The sequence below is a fragment of the Lissotriton helveticus genome, chromosome 9 (genome assembly GCF_964261635.1).
Source record: "Lissotriton helveticus chromosome 9, aLisHel1.1, whole genome shotgun sequence".
In the NCBI taxonomy this organism is placed as follows: Eukaryota; Metazoa; Chordata; class Amphibia; order Caudata; family Salamandridae; genus Lissotriton; species Lissotriton helveticus.
Genome location: NC_136070.1, coordinates 257,370,401 through 257,388,579, shown reverse-complemented (window position 1 = coordinate 257,388,579; position 18,179 = coordinate 257,370,401). Strand labels below are relative to the sequence as shown.

The 18,179-nt window shown below is 44.5% G+C and overlaps 1 protein-coding gene across 2 annotated transcripts in view; it reads left to right on the top strand.

Annotated features, from left to right (window-relative positions):
• Nucleotides 1-18,179, top strand: part of PGF (placental growth factor) — a 185,634-nt gene that overhangs the window by 68,882 nt on the left and 98,573 nt on the right. For both annotated transcript variants that reach the window (XM_078659904.1, XM_078659905.1), the window contains one exon: nt 139-178. In XM_078659904.1, coding sequence (XP_078516030.1) covers nt 139-178 — 40 coding nt within the window. The remainder of the gene's footprint in view (nt 1-138; nt 179-18,179) is intronic.

Here is an 18,179-nt window from a genome sequence, read left to right as displayed (position 1 = left end):
TACTGAACTCTCTCAGTAAGCCCACAATTGTACCCATAAACCCAGTAGACCCCTAAATGAAATTGCACCGTTTAATTCACCTTTCTATAACTTCCCTTATAATACACTCACCAATGTTACTTTGTTTTATTTTCACAGGCGTTCAACCTGCTGCTGAACCGGAACGACACCATGGAAGGTATGTTGAGGAGCCACAGGATTACTGTCTAAACTTCTTATTTTTCTGTGTGCACAGTTCAGTGCTCTTGGAGGTAGTCGGTCGAGAGTATAGGGATAATGTAATTTGCACTTGCAGGGAGCAGAGTTTGTTTAGGAAGGTTTTGGCAATGACACCACTTTCTAAATATAATACTTTTGTGGCTAACTTCCATTTCCAATTATAGTGTGCTCATTGCCCTGGCCTTTAGGTGACTGAAGTTAATGTACTTGTAATTGCAATTGTTGACATGTTTCTTCTTCTAGTCTAGATCTGGAAGTGGTGAGCTAAGAAACATGGCCTCCTAGACAACAATGTGCGTGGGCAAGGAAGAACTGAGCCAGAGTCAAGCCAGTGTCCAGAGGGAACTGTGGGAGTCACAGTAAAGCCAAGCCATTACAAGTGAAGCGTGAAAATAAAAAAAAATAAAAAAAGCAATATAATAGAAACCTATTTCTCAGAACTCAAAGAATATAAAATCCAATGTTATAGGAAAAACAAAATAGCAATTTATTCTCAGAACTCAAGTAATATAAAATCTAAAATTCAAAGAAAAATTTAATAATACCAACTTATTTCTCCAAACTCAAATAATCTAAAAGCCATTTAGTGAGAAAAACATAGAAGAAAATCAGTGTATTCCAAAACAACAGAACATGCCTAAGAACAGTTAAAAACGATATTCATTAAAACAAATTATGGTCCCGCCATAGAGAGGACCAGTTGGGGGACATCATTATAGTACAAAAATAAGGCTACATAAAAAGGAGAAGGCTGGCTAGGGGAAGGGGTCAGAGGAGGAACGAGGTGTTGAAGAGAGGGGGGCACAAAAAAAATAGAACAATGAGAAGCATGGAGCTGGAGAAAAATCAGCTAATTTAAAAAAAGGATGAAGCAGATGTTTTGGGAGAGTGTTCCCTCAAAGCAAGGGGAATAGAGATGGTGGGAGAGAGGGAGAAGGAACACGAGAGTGGAGAAAAGTATTGTTACTTTCTTTTTTTTAAGTGAAACACAGCCCTGTAGCTTGATGTGGAAAAAAAGGTCCCATTCTATTCTATTCTATGTAGCACTTGTTGAGCCCTTAGCTACCCATGGGCATCCCAGCACTGATAGTGCAACACAGACTAGCCAGAGGGATCTAGAGGGAGCTGTTCTGGAATAGCCAATTCTTTAACAGTTTACGAAAGGGAAGTTCCTTTTTAGATGAACGCGAGTGGTAGAGAAGGATATTCCAGAGTTTTACCACATTATAGCAGAAAGACCACCCTCCATATTTTGCCCTTCTAATGGTAGGTACTTTGGCCAAATTTGCATTGAAGGATCGCAAAGTTCTCCCAGGAGAATAGGAAGAGATCGAGGATAGAGAGATTGAAGGCCCCTTGTCAAGGAGTGCACTGTAAGCAATACAGAGGGATTACAATGTATTATTTTTCTTGGTCCCTAGGAGCCATTGGATGGTGTTCAGGGCTTGCAGGGCAGACTTATGGCTGGGTATGTTATACAGTATCTGGGCAACTGAGTTTTGTAACACCTGCAGTTTCCTTATTGTGGTTTTGGGGCTCCCAAATAGAGCGAATTACCGTAGTCTAGACGAGAGAGAATGAGATCCTGGACCACTAACCTTTTCTAGGTTGGAGGGAGTACATGGAGATATTTTCAAAGCATCCTGAGAATGCCATAGCAGGTAGTTGCTAGCTTTACTGCTTGGGAGTCAAAATTCAATGCTACATACAGCCACATTCCTAGACTCCTTATGGCTTTTTTCGAGGCAGGAGGGGAACCTAAACAGATCAGCCAGCCCAAACTCATAAGAGAGTTAAGATTATTGCCCAGGATCATAAGCTCCATTTTGTCTCCATTTAGCTTAAGGCCGGAACTATTCATCCACTTGGCAACTTTCTCTAGACAGGTGGTGAGTGGAAAAGAGGTCCACTCAAAGTCTGTAAAAAAAACAACAGAGAGAGCCATTTCCCATATAGAATAATGGCATTCACAGCTTTAAGAAATCATGAAAAAAAAATCAATTTTGAGAAGAAGAGTCTTTTTACCGCAAGGCATATCGAATCATTCACCCATAGTAACGTATATAAAGGCTGATATGCCTGTCCTAAGGGGTGACTGGAAACTGGACACATAGGAATTGACTGACTGAAACACCAGAACGATGAGCTTTACTTTAATGAGGACACAGGAACCGTAACATCAGAGGCAGAAGATTTGTGGAAGGCTTACAAAGCGGTGATAAGGGACCAGCTGATTGTCCACGTAGCAGAGAATAGGAGAGTGAGCAGCCGTGGCCCGTGTAGGTAAGAGTGGTGGGACTGAGGGGTGGATTTCGACAGACGACGAGGGAAAACTAATTATTTATTTAATTTTCACCTGTGGTAGTCTGTGAAATCGCCCCCCCCCCCCCAAACCCTCCCAACCCTGCCCCACTGCTCTTACCTGCACAGGACTTAGAGTGAGATACAGGGAAAATAGTGGCCTGGGGGTAAAACTACTGGCTTAGAATGGGAATTTTTGGTCTTGTCCTTATGGGACCTAGCCCACAAGATCGAGGGCACAAGACAGAGATACAGAACCCATACACAACAAGAAGCAAGGGTCCAATATAGAGGGAAACAGGGCGGGCTTCATGAGGTGGCCAATATGGCAGGGAAACTCCTGGCCTGGTTGACAAAAAAGGAGGAGGGACAGCGATGGTTAAGTGAGATTAGGATAGAGGCTGCTGTGAAGGCAGAGACCGCTGCTTTGATTGCGCAGGTTTTTGCCACTTATAATAATAATAATAAAACCATTTATTAAGCGCCTGGTTACACAGAGAAACTGTGCGTCCCCGCGCTGTGAATGCATACCGTACAGAACTCCGAAATGAAAGTCCAACAGCCCAGGGGGTAGAGGACACAAAGCAACAGGCAGCTAGACCTTGGGAAATAAGTGAGTTTTCAGTTTCAGCCTGAAACGAGATTCTGAAGGTACCATCCGGAAATCGAGCGGAAGTTCGTTCCAGTGTTTGCTGGCGAGGAACCCGAAGGATCTCTCTCCCATCCGAGCGCGACGGATGCGGGGGACCACCATCTGCATGCTCCCCAAAGATCTCAGCGACCGACTAGGACGGTATATGGTCATCATCTTCTGGAGATAGGAGGGGCCACGGCCATGATCAATGCGGTGGGTAATACACAAAGTTTTAAACCGGATGCGTTCTTGCATAGAAAGCCAGTGTAAGGTGTGAAGTGCCCGCTTACCAGATGACCTCCTAGGCATTTTCAATACTAGCCTGGCCGCCGCATTCTGGACACATTGCAGTTGGCTCAGGCCCTTTTTACTAAGCCCACATAGCAGTGAGTTCCCATAGTCAAGGTGAGGGGTGACTAGGGCATGCACTAGGGATTTCCTAGCTTTGAACGGGAGTAGGTCTAAGATCTTGCGGAGCACCTTGAGTGTGCCATAGCATTTCCCAACTACACTCCTCACATGTTGGGTATAAGAGAGATTAGAATCTAAAATAACCCCCAGGTTTTTCACCGTGGCGGATGGAGTGGGCATAGTACCCAAGTCAGCTGGCCACCAAGCTGAGGTCCATACGGACTTAGACGAACCGATGATAAGAAGTTCCGTCTTGTTGCCATTGAGGCACAAACAATTGCCCTTCATCCAGCCAGCGAGCGCTACAAGACAGGAAGAGAAATTCTCTGCTGCCCCAACTGGGTCATGAGATATCGTAATCACCAGTTGGGTATCATCTGCATACGAGACAATATCCACCCCATAGGACTCCACTAATCTTGCAAGGGGTTCCATGTATACATTGAACAGTGTAGGGCTCAGTATAGAGCCCTGCAGAACCCCTTGTCTAAGAGATCTCGGTCTGGATTTGTATGGGGGGCAGTGAACTTGAAATTTCCTGTCCGCCAGAAAAGAGCTAATCCAGTCGTGGGCCAGACCCACTACTCCCATCTCACTAAGGCGTGCAAGAAGACCCGAGTGCGACACGGTGTCAAAAGCCGCACTTATCTAGTTAACCTTTATAGGGAACGGTCCAGCGACAAACTAGGAGTTTAATTAACTACCTCCAAACCCCCAGACTTGGGCCTGAGTATTGCCTCTCTGTGGAACGGCATGCCACTAGAATTCTTTAAAAGTGTGAGATCCTTGCTGGTGGGTCTGCTTCTTAAGATGTTCTACGGGGACCATAGAGAAAAGTATACTTCCGATAGACCTCAGAGGGTGACAGTGGTACTGATTCACAAGACGGGGAAAGCACCTGAGGACAGTGCCTCTTACAGGGCAATATCATTGTTGAATGTGGAAACAAAGATATTGGCAAAAGTACTTGCGAAGCACTTGATGTAGGTGGTGGACTTCCTAGTGGCCCCAGACCAATAGGGTTTCATGCCCTGCAGAGTGACGAGGCACAGCCTGCTGGACTGGCCTGGTGCTTGGCATGTACAGATTGCATAGGAGAGCTGAGGGATGTCTGGCAAGATGGAGATGTGATTCCCTTCTCAGAACTGCAAGAAGAATACAAACTAACGGGGAACCAAACCCTTCGATATTAGCAACTGCGACACATACTACAAGGATACCAGCCCTCCTTACAGACATGGCAGAAGAGTCTCCCCCCTAGAATATTGGGTGTTGAGGGCTGCCCTGATGAGCCATGCAACATCACAAATTTACTCGACTGTCCTTCAAAGTAGTTTTGCACCATTAGACACGCTGAGAGAGAAATGGGAGGGAGACTTAGGTAGATTGGAAGTTGACCGGTGGATGGCATGTCGGTATCTGGGAGAGGTAGCAATCATTGCAGTTTTCAGGCTGATCCAATTAAAGTTGCTCCACAGGGAATATTATAGTACAGCTCGGCTTTTCTGGAGGGGCTGTCATTGGGAAGGTATCCTGATGCACATGATCTGAGAGTACCCGAGAGCTCAGGAATACTGGAGTAAAGTGGGTTGTAGAATTTCGGCAGTGCTAGACTGCCAGGTGGTCCATACCTCCAATTGGTGTCCCTAGCTATTTGAGGAGAACAATCCCTTGACCATTACTCGCTTCTTTTCTGCAAAATGGCCCTGATGGTAGCATGAAGGGATCTGAATAAATACTGGGGGAAAGAATTGCTGCCGTCTTTGCAGGAGAGGGTGGATAATATGGACTGGTCATGAGAGCTGAAAAGCTAGTATACCGAGCACGAGGATGCCCCACAAAATCGAAAAAGTTCTAGTGCCTGTGGAAAAACATAGAAGACCTAGCCTAATGTTTACTGGCAGGAGCACGGGAGGAACAGGACAGTGGGGAATCGATGGGACGGTGGGGGTGAGATGACGAAGGAACTGTATGTACTATGTTTATTTCTGCAAGGACACGCTGTTCGACTCCGACCTTTTAAATGTGAATTGGATACAATTTGACAATAGCTTGACAATATGCCTCCTGAAGTTGGTATTGGTTTGTTATAATACAGATCTATGTATGAAAACTTAATACAAATATTATTATTTTTTTATTGAAAAAAGGCATTAAATTCATGTGCTTATTCCAAATGGCAAATGCCATTCATCTTTGAAAATGTGATTTAAACAATTTAGGTGAAATGGTTTCTCAGAAATGAAACTGCGCACAAACCACAGAAAGTCCTGTCCTATAAATTGCAAGCATGTTACATTCAGCAAGATTCTTTGCAATTCAAAAATAGTGCTTTTACGTCTACATTTGTTTTTTCAGTTGCATACATTAGGTTCCACTACTGCATTTAGTGTCAATCCTAACCCCATTGGGTTTTTTTTTATATCACAGAATAACGGCCAGATGCTAACAAGTGGCCCCATACTTTCCTAATTAAAAGGGGAGTTTTGGCCTCCTGGACATAGTTATTATGGCCAAGACCTCCAAGGGTCTAATTGCAGCATTTTACAGTGAGGTACAGAGCCAAATCCCTCCACACAGTATCCGTGCTCCAGCAAACTGGGATGCAGCTCTGAATGCCTCTGTTTCAGATGAAGTCTGGGAATATTGCTGCTCGTAGATGGCCGAACTACTGCCTAGGAGCAGGCAGCGACTAATTCATTATCGTTTTTTACATAGACTGTATCACAACCAACTGACTTTCCATAGATGGAAGCTGAAAGCTGACTCACATTGTGAAAGGTACAGAGAAGAGGGAGCGGGAACTAACCTTTTAGCATGGTCATGTTCTGCAATCTTCAATTTTTAGACTTGAGTTATTAACACCCTCCAGAAAATGGTACAATGTTCTTTGCTGTTGTCTGCTACCATGGCCCTACTGGGATCGGTCAAGACCATGCCTTATTCCAAATCTCACACGACGGCAAAATGGGGAATCTCAGATTTGAGCCCAAGTTTTTGGGCTGCTCTATCTCAAATGCAGCTACCACAGTTATCACCCCCAGTTTCTAATTGTATCAGAAATAATCATGCTTTATGGATAGTTGTCTTGTAAGGTCTGAATTTGCACACCGTGTTCAATAAAGCTGATTTGTAAAGAAATAACATGAACAATTAACCTAAACCTATATAACAACTTTTATATAAACGAGTCAGTCAAAAGAAGTGTGCCTTAGACTCTGAAGTGAGAAGAGCACACAAAATAATGATTAACTACAAAATGTGTATACATGAAATAAACCGGTAAAATACATGAGACACTCTGAAAGCTGCACATTGTACAGTTGTGGATATGAAAATGTGTTCACATCTGCACCACTGTACTTTTATTTACTTTTGCGGGGGAAATATGTTTCTTTATAGAGGAATCCTATTCCGTGGTACCCTTTCTCTCTTATAGAGGGATTCTGACCTGGGACAGGGCAAACAATACAACCGTATGGACTTAATATTTGATACCTATTTCTTGCAGAGTCACAAATCTGTAGTGCAAAATTTGCCTGGTTCAGTTAAAATGACATTTCTAAGGTTCAGATTGTTTTATATCCCGATTCGTGAATTTGAGGGGAAATGGAACCCCGTTTTTAAAGATAGAACTGCTTGTTGACTTTGGAGCCATGCAACTGAATACCTTCTGCGCCCTTTACGTGTCTGTCCTAAATTGTTGCATTTAAGAAAAAAGCCTTTACGACCTATGTTCAACAAGGCAAAACCAACTGTGGAGGCTGTCGGGTACTGTTTTATTATTAGGGAAGATAGTGCAATAATAATGCTAACAACATTTTTAGATCAGGCTTATAAAGCCCTATCTGCATGATTTTATTACCTATTTATATATCCTGATTTGTCTCTTTTGTATCTGGATTTAAGCAAGCTGTTTTTAAGTAACTTACCTTAAATTATATGCCTTTTGCACACTTTGCACCACATCGGAGTATTCATGAAAAGTCAGCTAATAGGTCAAAGAAGATCAAGGGAAGAGGCTGCTTGAGACTGTGAAAGTGTCCAGGATGTTATTGGTCGAGATTTATGAAGCATCTCTTCCATAACCATGTACATGTCCACACTATGCTTTGATTATGCTTGTGTCCGCATTTATGCAAACTGTTCCTATATACTGATTGTAAATTATATATCTCTGGACAGTTTAATCCGCCTGCCACTGTGATAGTCTCAAGGACAGTAGTACAATAAAATGGCAATGACGGATAAGACGCATACATCATCAACTCTGTGATTTAAATATACTGCCATACTCTGAATTGTATTGATCTGAGTTCATATGCAAGGAAACTGTTTTCTTTGATGCCTTGATTTTATACACTATTATTTTAGATTATTTTACCCATGTTCCGATACTTGTACTGATCATGATGTGTTATACTTTGTATTGTAATCTTTTGATTACCAAAATAAACGTATATTACTACTACTAGAGGAACCGCTTCTCCAATGCCCCTCTAATCTTTGAATCCCACTGAATAAACAGATTCACTTCTACCCTTGAAAAGAGTAAATGTCAGAATGCACCTTAGGTGGGAGTGAGATGAGAAAAAGTTTAGGAAATATCACTCCTGCAACTGGGAGCAGAATTCCTCTCACATAGTGTTACTCCTCCAGGGTAATATTATAGTGAGTATTATTAAGAAATAAGTCTTAGGCAGTGTTAAAGAGTTAGTAAAGGCAATTGTCTAAGAAACTGTGGACATTGGGAAATTGTTACCACATATTGTGTGAAAACCCCAAGCTTTGGCCATATTTGTACAGTACAGAAAAAAATTATTTAGCGTGTAATGGGCAAGTCTTTAGTGCTTGGGTTCATATGACGTTAATGGGCATTTGGGAAGACCATGATCTGACAAGGTGTCATAAGTCGTTTCATAAACCTGGCTTTGGTGGGGGCAAGAAGGGATATTGCACAAGCATGGGGCAGTTCTGAGGTACCCATGACAGAGGTGTGATGCAGGAATGTAGATCGGTAAAAGGATGCTGACAGATTGATTTATATTCCCCCGGATGTTTCCATAAATTTGAGGTGTGGAGTCTATAGCGAAGATGTGGAATTGATTAAAGAGCCTCTGAATGAGTGATGGAGGAGGTTTGGGCGTTGGTAAAATATCAGGATGGAATTGGGCCAAAAAGGCCAGATGGCCTCTGTGTTCTGTAAAAAGGAATTTCCCAGCAGACTGAAATTTCCTCCGGAGAAACAACGTGGACAAATGTTTGAGGCATTCATTTTAAATAACAAAACCATGAACAAAATAGTTTTAATACAAAAATATGTGTATGTCATCATATGTTTTAGAGGAAAAAGAAGGAAACTCAGACCTGTTTTTTTTAAAGTCTTGTTTAAAGCCTCCCCTCACAGTAGGCTCTCTCCTTACCTATACTGAGCACTCCTTTACTCAAGATCTGCTTCTGTAGAACTTTCAACCGGTACCACCTTCATTAGCCATCTTAATATTTTATTCCGAACAGAAACCATTTCTCATACAAATATAGACAATCTCGTCCTCCCCTGCCGTTTCAATCATCAAAACAGGATCCCCAGTGAAAAACAGTTGTGTTACTATCCTCCACAAAAGTAGTCTATCCTGTTCATTCACTCCCACATTATCTTTCTCCTTCTTTGTACTTCCTGTAGTAGACTTCATCCTCACCAAAAATAGAAAACTGAGACTTGTTGCTATCCACCAACCTTTTGGAAACAATCCTACTTTTTTAAATCAGCTTAAAGAATTAATCACCTCTAATCGCCTCCTCCCATTTCACACTGTCCTCTTGAGGATTTCAAAATCGGGTGCAATACATCCTTTGACCTGCTCACATCTGAGACTGGCCTTGTTCTTCTCGGCTAAGAATCTTTTTCTACTCTGCAAATCTATCCACGGCAAAGGCTACGTCCATGATTTATTGTCTCCAAACAAGATTGCATACAAACCTTGGATTCTATCATCTTGGGTCAATATGACCATTTCCTTATACATAGTTTTATACATATATCCCCCCTCTGGCACTGCTGCTGGGACTTGAACCAAACTCTGCGGTGATTATCAATTAAAGATAATCTGAGCACTTCCATCTCCTCTACATTCATCCACACCTGCCTCCTGTGACACTAATCTCCTCTTTGATATGTATAACTCCTCTCTCAAACCCATATGTTATGATCCCATTTTTAGGTCGAGCTGGTAAACTGCATCCAAAGGATGCAGGTGTCCAGCTGGAGACCTAATGTTGTCTGTCTCGGGGGGAGGAGGACAAGAGGGTGTTACGAGCTTGAAAGCGGCCGGATTTGCGCGCACGTCGCCTCCGTCCACGCGTGCGCACACAGCCAGCCACCACACGCGCGCTGCTTACTTTCACTTTACATCCCCCCACCAGTCATCGGATCTTTTTACACACGCATGCATGCATACATACATACACACACACACAGACACACGCGCACACACAGGCACAAACACACACACAGACACACTCGCGCACACACACACACACACGTGCGCGCGCGCACATTCCCCCCCCTCTCCCTCACACCCCACTCACCGAGTTCTTTTCGTGTGTCCCTCTCTCCTTGGGCAGGCAGCGGGTCATCCTCAGCAGCAGGCGGGGCTCTCCACGAGCACGGGAGCCTCGCTAGCTGACGCGCAAATCTTCCGGCTGACGGGCACAGGAGCGCTTCAGCACAGGAGCGCGGAGTAGGCTCCCGTCTGCTTCCTGTCTTTTTGCGGCCCCGCCCCCGTCCCAACACAGGTTGCCTGGCTTCCTGTACAAGCCGGGCTGCGGCAGTGAGTTTTTATTGTACTTGTTATGTAAGCATTCATCTCTGTGGGGTGTAAAATGTGGACTGCAGTTCCATGGGGAGCCTGGTCTTATTTTACTTTTGAACAGCGGCCTACTTTGTGTGCCGCCAGCTGGTTCCATTGCACTTCTCCGCCATCTGTCTTTTCTTGCGGTGTGATGCTGGCTTTCACAGCATGCCGAGCTGCTGTGTGCATCCCTTGTACATTAACTGGCTCCTCTCTCTTCACTGACCACTTTGGCGATCGGCGTCCTGAAGCAGCAGGAAGAACAGTGTGAAACACGCAACAGGGACCGATGCTGGGGATTAACCTTCCGCCCACCAAAGCCACCCGACCTGTACTACTCTTTGTCAGTGCGTAGTTTCCTGTGGCCGCATAAAACACTTCCTGTGCAGTGCAGATCTGCCCTGGTGAAAAGACTTTCTCCGGGGAGTTTCCAGCAGTTTAATGGCTTAACTGGTATTTCCTGTGGAATGGGGCATTGCACCGGAGAGTGTGCCGTCGCCTTTCGGTATCTTTATGTGTCGTGCCGCCATGTACTATACTGTCCCCTTACACACGTACAGTTATATGAGAAGGTGCTCTGCAGGGGTAGGCTGCATACATCCTTTTGCTGCCACTGCTCCGAATGCTAGTCTTCTTTCTCCCTGCTCCTCAGTTGCAGGGCTGTGCTCATGCCGCAAACAGTGGTCGTTAGAGCTCGGCCTTATGTGTCAACGTTTGGGAGTAAGCGAGAGGGAACGTAGTCGTCCCAAATTGGTTTACACGTTAACTTGCATTTAGCTAAATTCTTTGTTTCTTTATGGAATGCAGGCTTCAAGACAAACAGCATTGGCCAGGTGATTATTTATGCAGCCCCTCACCCTCCAGGCTCATGCTATAACATCACACTCCTCCATCCCTATGGGCGCCCAATTCTCTCACCCTCCATGCTTGTACTGAACATTACACCCAAGCCCCTCCCCCCACGCACCCCCCATGAACACTCTGTACCATTGCACTCCTCCACTCGCAGGTCCTCACCCTCAAGACTCATGTTGGGCATCACGCTCTGCCGTCCCTGGAGGTGCCCAATCCTCTCACCCTCCAGGATCGCACCACGAGGTCACACCCTCCTTCCTCAGAAACTCCGTGGCCCCTGACCCTGCAGACTCTTACTGTGACTTCGCACTTTGCCATCCTTGCAGGCGCTAAGGCTCCCCACACTGTGCCACCCCACGCCTCTATCCCAAGGTACTTTCAGCCCCCAACTCTCCATTCTCATACGGTGTCATCATTTCCTCCAACCCTGGACACTCCCAGTCACCCAACCTCGAGTCTCATGCTGTGCCATCACACCCCTCCATTCACAGGTATTCACACGCCCCCTAACCCCCCCCACAATCCAGTCTAATATCTCCGTCCCCAGGCACCCCCAGACCCCTCATTCCCCAGTCTCATGCTGTGCAATTTCACTTCTAAATTCTCATTCAACTCTTGTATTGCGTCCTCTTACTCCCTTGCCCTGTATATTCTCCAGTCTGGTATTGTGACATCACACTGCTCTATCCCCAGCCACTCGCATCCCCCCCACCCTACAGTCTCATTTTATGCAGTCACGCTACTCCTTTCCCAGGCTCCCCACCCTCCAGTCTCATACTGTGCAGTAACGCCTCTCCTTCCCCAGACACTTACAGCCCCCACACTCCTCCTTCCCCAGACCCACAGCCCCCACACTCCAGTGCCAATCTATGCAGTCACACTCCTCCTTCCTCATACTCTCACAGCCACCACACTCCAGTGCCAATCTATGCAGTCACACTCCTCCTTCCCCAGACTCTCACAGCCACCACACTCCAGTGCCAATCTATGCAGTCACACTTCTCCTTCCCCAGTCATTGACAAAGACCATGTTTTTCCCCTTTGACCTCATGAAAAGGATTTTCTTAAATGTCGGTGAGCTTAAGGGTCCCTCTAGCAGTGTCACCAGCAGAGCAAGAGCATAAATGCACAAACAGCAGCTGCTGTACTGAGTGCACCATTCCAAGCTTCCACCACATGCAAAGAGCAACAACTAGTTGCAGATTGTAAGGCTGTAAATAGCCATTACTGCTATTAACAACTTTTAATCATACTTCAAATACCAAACTCGGAAGGATGGAAGACACAGCCCGGCAGGAAAACAAACTACTGGCTGCACATCATGGCAGAGGTGCAAATCAATCTTTTAAGTTTCAAAGCTAAATTGGCAATAATTGCTAATCTGCAGCCCTCTCCCTCCCAGCCTGCTGTTCTAACTCCCTGCCCTCTTCTCCTGTGCTGATCTGCTGTTCCCTTTTCACCCGCCTCCTTCTCTAACTCACTGTTCTCTTTTCCAATGCTGATCTGCTGTTCTCATCCTCCCGTCTCATTATCTAACTCTGTTCTCTTCTCCTGTGCTGATCTGCTGCTCTCTTCCACCCGCCTCCTTCTTTAACTCACTGTTCTGTTCTCCTGTGATCTGCTGCTCTCTTCCACATCGCCTCCTTCTCTAAATCCCTGTTCTCTTCTCTTCTCCTGTGCTGATCTGCTGCTCTCTTCCACCCCACCTCCTTCAACTCCCTGTCTGTTCTCCCGTGATGAGCTGCTGCTCTCTTCCACCCCGCCCCCTTCTCTAACTCCCTGTTCTATTCTGCTGGTCTGCTGCTCTTTTCCACCTCGCCTCCTTCTCTAAATCCCTGTTCTATTCTCTTCTCCTGTGCTGATCTGCTGCTCTCTTCCACCCACCTCCTTCTTTAACTCCCTGTTCTCTTCTGCTGTGCTGATCTGCCGCACACACACAACCACGCGCGCACACACAACCACGCGCACACACACAACCACGCGCACACACACAACCACACGCACACACACAACCACGCGCACACACACAACCATGCGCACACACACAACCATGCGCACACACACAACCATGCGCACACACAACCACGCGCACACACACAACCATGCGCACACACACACAAACACGCGCACACACACACAACCACGCGCACACACACACAACCACGCGCACACACACAACCACGAGCACACACACCTGCGCACACACCCACACACAACCACGCGCGCACACACAACCACGCGCGCACACACCCAACCACGCGCGCACACACCCACACACAACTACGCGCGCACACACCCACAACCGCACACACCCACAACCACGCGCACACCTACAACCACGCGCGCACACACAACCACGCGCTCACACACACAACCACGCGCACACACACACAACCACGCGCACACACATAACCACGCGCGCGCACACACACAACCACACACCTACAACCACGCGCACACACACAACCACACACCTACAACCACGCGCACACACAACCACACATCTACAACCCCACACACACACAACCCCCCACACACACAACCCCCCACACACACAACCCCACACACACACAACCCCACACACACACAACCCCACACGCGTACAACCCCACACACGTACAACCCCACACGCGTACAACCCCACACGCGTACACACACACACACGTGCCCTCACTCTATGTATCTATCTATCGCCCTCACTCTATGTATCTATCTATCGCCCTCACTCTATGTATCTATCTATCGCCCTCCCTCTATGTATCTATCTATCGCCCTCACTCTATGTATCTATCGCCCTCACTCTATGTATCTATCTATCGCCCTCACTCTATGTTTCTATCTATCGCCCTCACTCTATCGCACCACCACAGCATCACTCAGGGGCACCACAACATCACTATGCACTACCACAGCATCACTCGTTGCCACCATTCAACAACAACTAATTCAAATATGTTCTCTCAATGTTTCAAGCTTTATTACAAACGTCACAAAAAGATGTTAATATTTCACTTCTGTTCTTGGATTTTCGTCACAATAAAATACACTGAACATAATCTTCACAAAAGTTATTTACAAAACTTTAAGCTAATGCCATTATAAATTACAATAACTCTTATTTAAGTATTTACATTTTTTTTAAAGCCATTGTTATTTGTAATATCAATACATCTAAGTCACGTAAATACAAAACATGTTGCATTACAAATGCTCTAGGTGTCGCATTAGCAAAAGTTATAACTATTGGCAATGTAAATGACAAAGCTATTAATTTCGTTATTTTCAATACCAACACATAAATAAAAAAATGTGTCATTTACAATACCAATAGCTCAAACTTTCCTAATGCGAGACCTATTGCATTGCAAATGCTTGTTGATTATCTCATTGCTCTCTCTAGAAAAGCCACTTTAAAAAACCAAGGCCGCCAAATGGTTCTGTTAGAAGAGCCGAAAAGCTTTGAGGAATCGCACAAACTCTTTTGTCACTTACTTATATCAAACACATTAGGAAAGTCTACAAACCCTCCATTTTGTCAGATACAGTGGCAAATCTAAACTAACAAATAAAGCTCTTCCTGAACAGTTAAAATTATTAAATCTCAAACCTATGCCTCCTTTCTCTGACTTTGGTCCAGTCACTACAAGATGTAATGAATTCTCCCTCATTCTTCTGACAAATTAAAAAAAATCGAACTGAAACTTTGTTTTTAATGACAACTCTTGAATCAGGGCGCAACTCTCAATATCCCCTCATGACATCCCAGCACCGAACCAGTCTCTTCTTAGAGTTAATTCTACTTCATTTGGGAGGACACCTTCCTCTCCTTTATCCCCAATATAAAACCCTCATTGTACTCCAGTGACCCAATCCCTCCCTCTTTTGCCAAAAACCTTGTTAAAGCTATTTACCAATTGTGTTGCCTTCCCAAATGTATCTCTCTAAAATAGTAGTGCACCAAACTTGTGTCAAAGTTGCACAAGTTAAACCTCTCCTCAAAAAACGTAACATTGAACTCTTCAACTTCGAGAACCGTTGTCCCATCTTGGGACTCGCCTTTCTGGCTAAGGCGACAAATACAAAACATATGTGCCTCCCAACTGATTAACCATGTTTCGGAATATTACCCGTTGACTTTGATCCCATCTGGTTACAGTGCTGGCTACAATTAGGATTCTGTGATAGTAATGATGACTGATAATGTCCTTTGCACTTTTGAGGAAGGCAATCCCTGCCTTGTCTTCCTTTTAGTTCAATATTCTACACTTGCAAATCCTCCTCAAACTCTGAAATGTTGATGGGTGTGGAGGAAGCAGTCCTGAAGTGATGTCACTGTTATTTCACAGTACACTTTCCACTGGTTAAAATGAGTAATCCCCACTCTGATCACTCCCCCATCTCATGCAACGTCATTCAGGGCTCCACCCTAGTTCCCATTCTTGTTTACTCTTTTTTTAAAAAATCTGGATAAACTTCTTAAATATCTTGCCATCTCATTCCACCAATTGGCACGTAGTACCCAGGTTTTATCTCACACTGGGTAACCCGATTCCATCACCACGATGAAGCATCTAAAATGGCAATGCATTGAAGATCATATTATTTCTCTTTACCCCAAAACTTGACTATCTACTTGTCTCCTCAGCATGAATCCCTAAAATCAACAGTTGTCCCTCTCAGATTGACTGACCACTTCTGCTGAATCCTTAGGTTTCCTGCTCAACTCAAACATAATCTCATAGGTCACATTCAATCTAAGGACAATCCTGAAATGAAAGATGGAACACATGCTTACCCCTAGGATTTGAACCTGGCAGACAAAGCTATATAGTAAGCCTCAGCCTTGAATATGGTTCCTCCCTCCTCGCTTGCATACCGGAAAGACGATTTGCCCCCACGTGCCGTTGCAAGGTTTCTCATACCTCCAAGAAACTGGACCGCATTCCCCCAAACTCACTCACTTTAGCTGGCTCCCAGTTGAGGCTCTTGCCCAACGAGACCTGCCTGTCTTATGTTCAATTCATAGGTTTGTGCATACTGCCACATAAGACCACCGGTTGAGCACACAGTCAAGACTGGTCTATGTCTGTGTGTTTTGTTTGTTGATTGAAATATTCTTCAAGGATCCATTGTTGTTACTGAATGTATTAGGCCCCTGTTCCAGGGGGTTATTGCTCCGAGAATCTCGAACACCCCCTTTTCATATTAAAAATGGTCCCTCTGTTGTGAGATGCAATTCGCTACTTAAGCACATGGGCCCTGAGAAGCGTCTGCACCTGTCAGTCTAATTTCACAACTCATGTGCTCTCTCTCTCTCTCAGTGCATTCTTCAGCCTCTTGGTGGGTTCGTCCTTTCTCAAGCCCTTCCTCCCCCCTACAACCCCCACCCAAGGTTACCGTTCAATCGCTTATTATTTTCTCCCCCATTGTCTCACCTGCTCTCCTACAAAGCACATTTACCCCCTATACTACCCACTCTACCTCCAGACCCCTGGAGTTCACATATGTGATCCAGAAATTGCTGATTATTGAAGGATTAACTTTTAGACAAAAACAAGCTTCTTTTGAAGCTTTGAGGGATAGAGAGGTCAGGCAGTCTGATTCGTAAACTACCATAACCTTTATAGACACCCCTGCAAGTCATGAAGCTTTATTCGGTGCATAAAAACTGACCATAAAAGCACAAAACACATACATTGCATAATAAATACAGTGGTTTACAGAATAAAAAGGCTACCAGAATATAACAAACACGATAATTTAAAAACACATACTTTTCCTAGCTTTAACAGATTGAATTAAAAACGTAGCAGTTAAAAAACAGACATCGACATGTTGCAGGTTAAAAATAAGACTCATAGCCTGCATAACTGTTCGTACGCCATACTTAGGAAATAAAGGTTTTAAATAGGTTGTACGAAAATTCATATACAGTTTACAGATCAAAAGAAAGTGCAAAGTGCTTTGTCTAGATACACCATCACACATACATGGCCCCTGCGGATATTTTTTAAGAGTTGGCAGAGCTACTAAGTGATGTGCTACACCAAACCTCAGCCTGGTTAGCACAAACTTGTGTGATGGCCTAGTCACCCATATTAAATAGAGGGGAAAACCTTCAACAATGGTATGGCTATTGTAAAATGAAACCGTTGATAAAGATCCGTTAGCAACAGCTCTCTTTCTCGTGGAAAAAGCAAAAAATTTAGATTTCAGCTCAGACTTTGGTATCAGAGCCGCTGCGCCAGGGTCAACCAGGACATTTAAATTAAAAATCTCAGAGAAACAACTAATCACATATTTTAGCCAGAGTACATTAGAATATTTGTCCAACAAGAGACAACCCTCAATGATCGATCTGGTAAAAGATTTTTCCTCCTGAAGCCAGATTGACCGCCAGATCATAAGTGGCCTCAGGGATAATTGATCGATCAAGAAGTTGGTGTCCGTTTCCCGATGAATTAACTCGGTAGAAGCAGAAGTTGGCAACAACAGGAGCTTTTAAAAAAAAAACATTTCCTCCTGCTGCAACTTATGGTCACGTCTATGCCCCCAGATACCGGCCCCATAGAGAGCAATAGTGACACACCTGGCTTGATAGATCTTAAGCATATCATTGATACGTCGGTCCCCAACCTTTATGAGCAAATCTAAAAACACTGTGTGCATTTTTTGCCATTTTGATACGAATGTTTTTAAATTCGGTGGACCATGATCTATCTTTGGAGAAGGTTATACCGAGATAACAAAATGTATCCACCTGACGCACCTTGTCTTTATCGATAAAAAACAGTTTGAAGCTTTACTTTTAGCCCCACAGGTCATGGTAAACGTTTTCCCCTTGTTAATTATTAGTTTTCTATCGCTGATAAAGGTGGAAAATCTATTAATCAAACGCTGTAATCCTA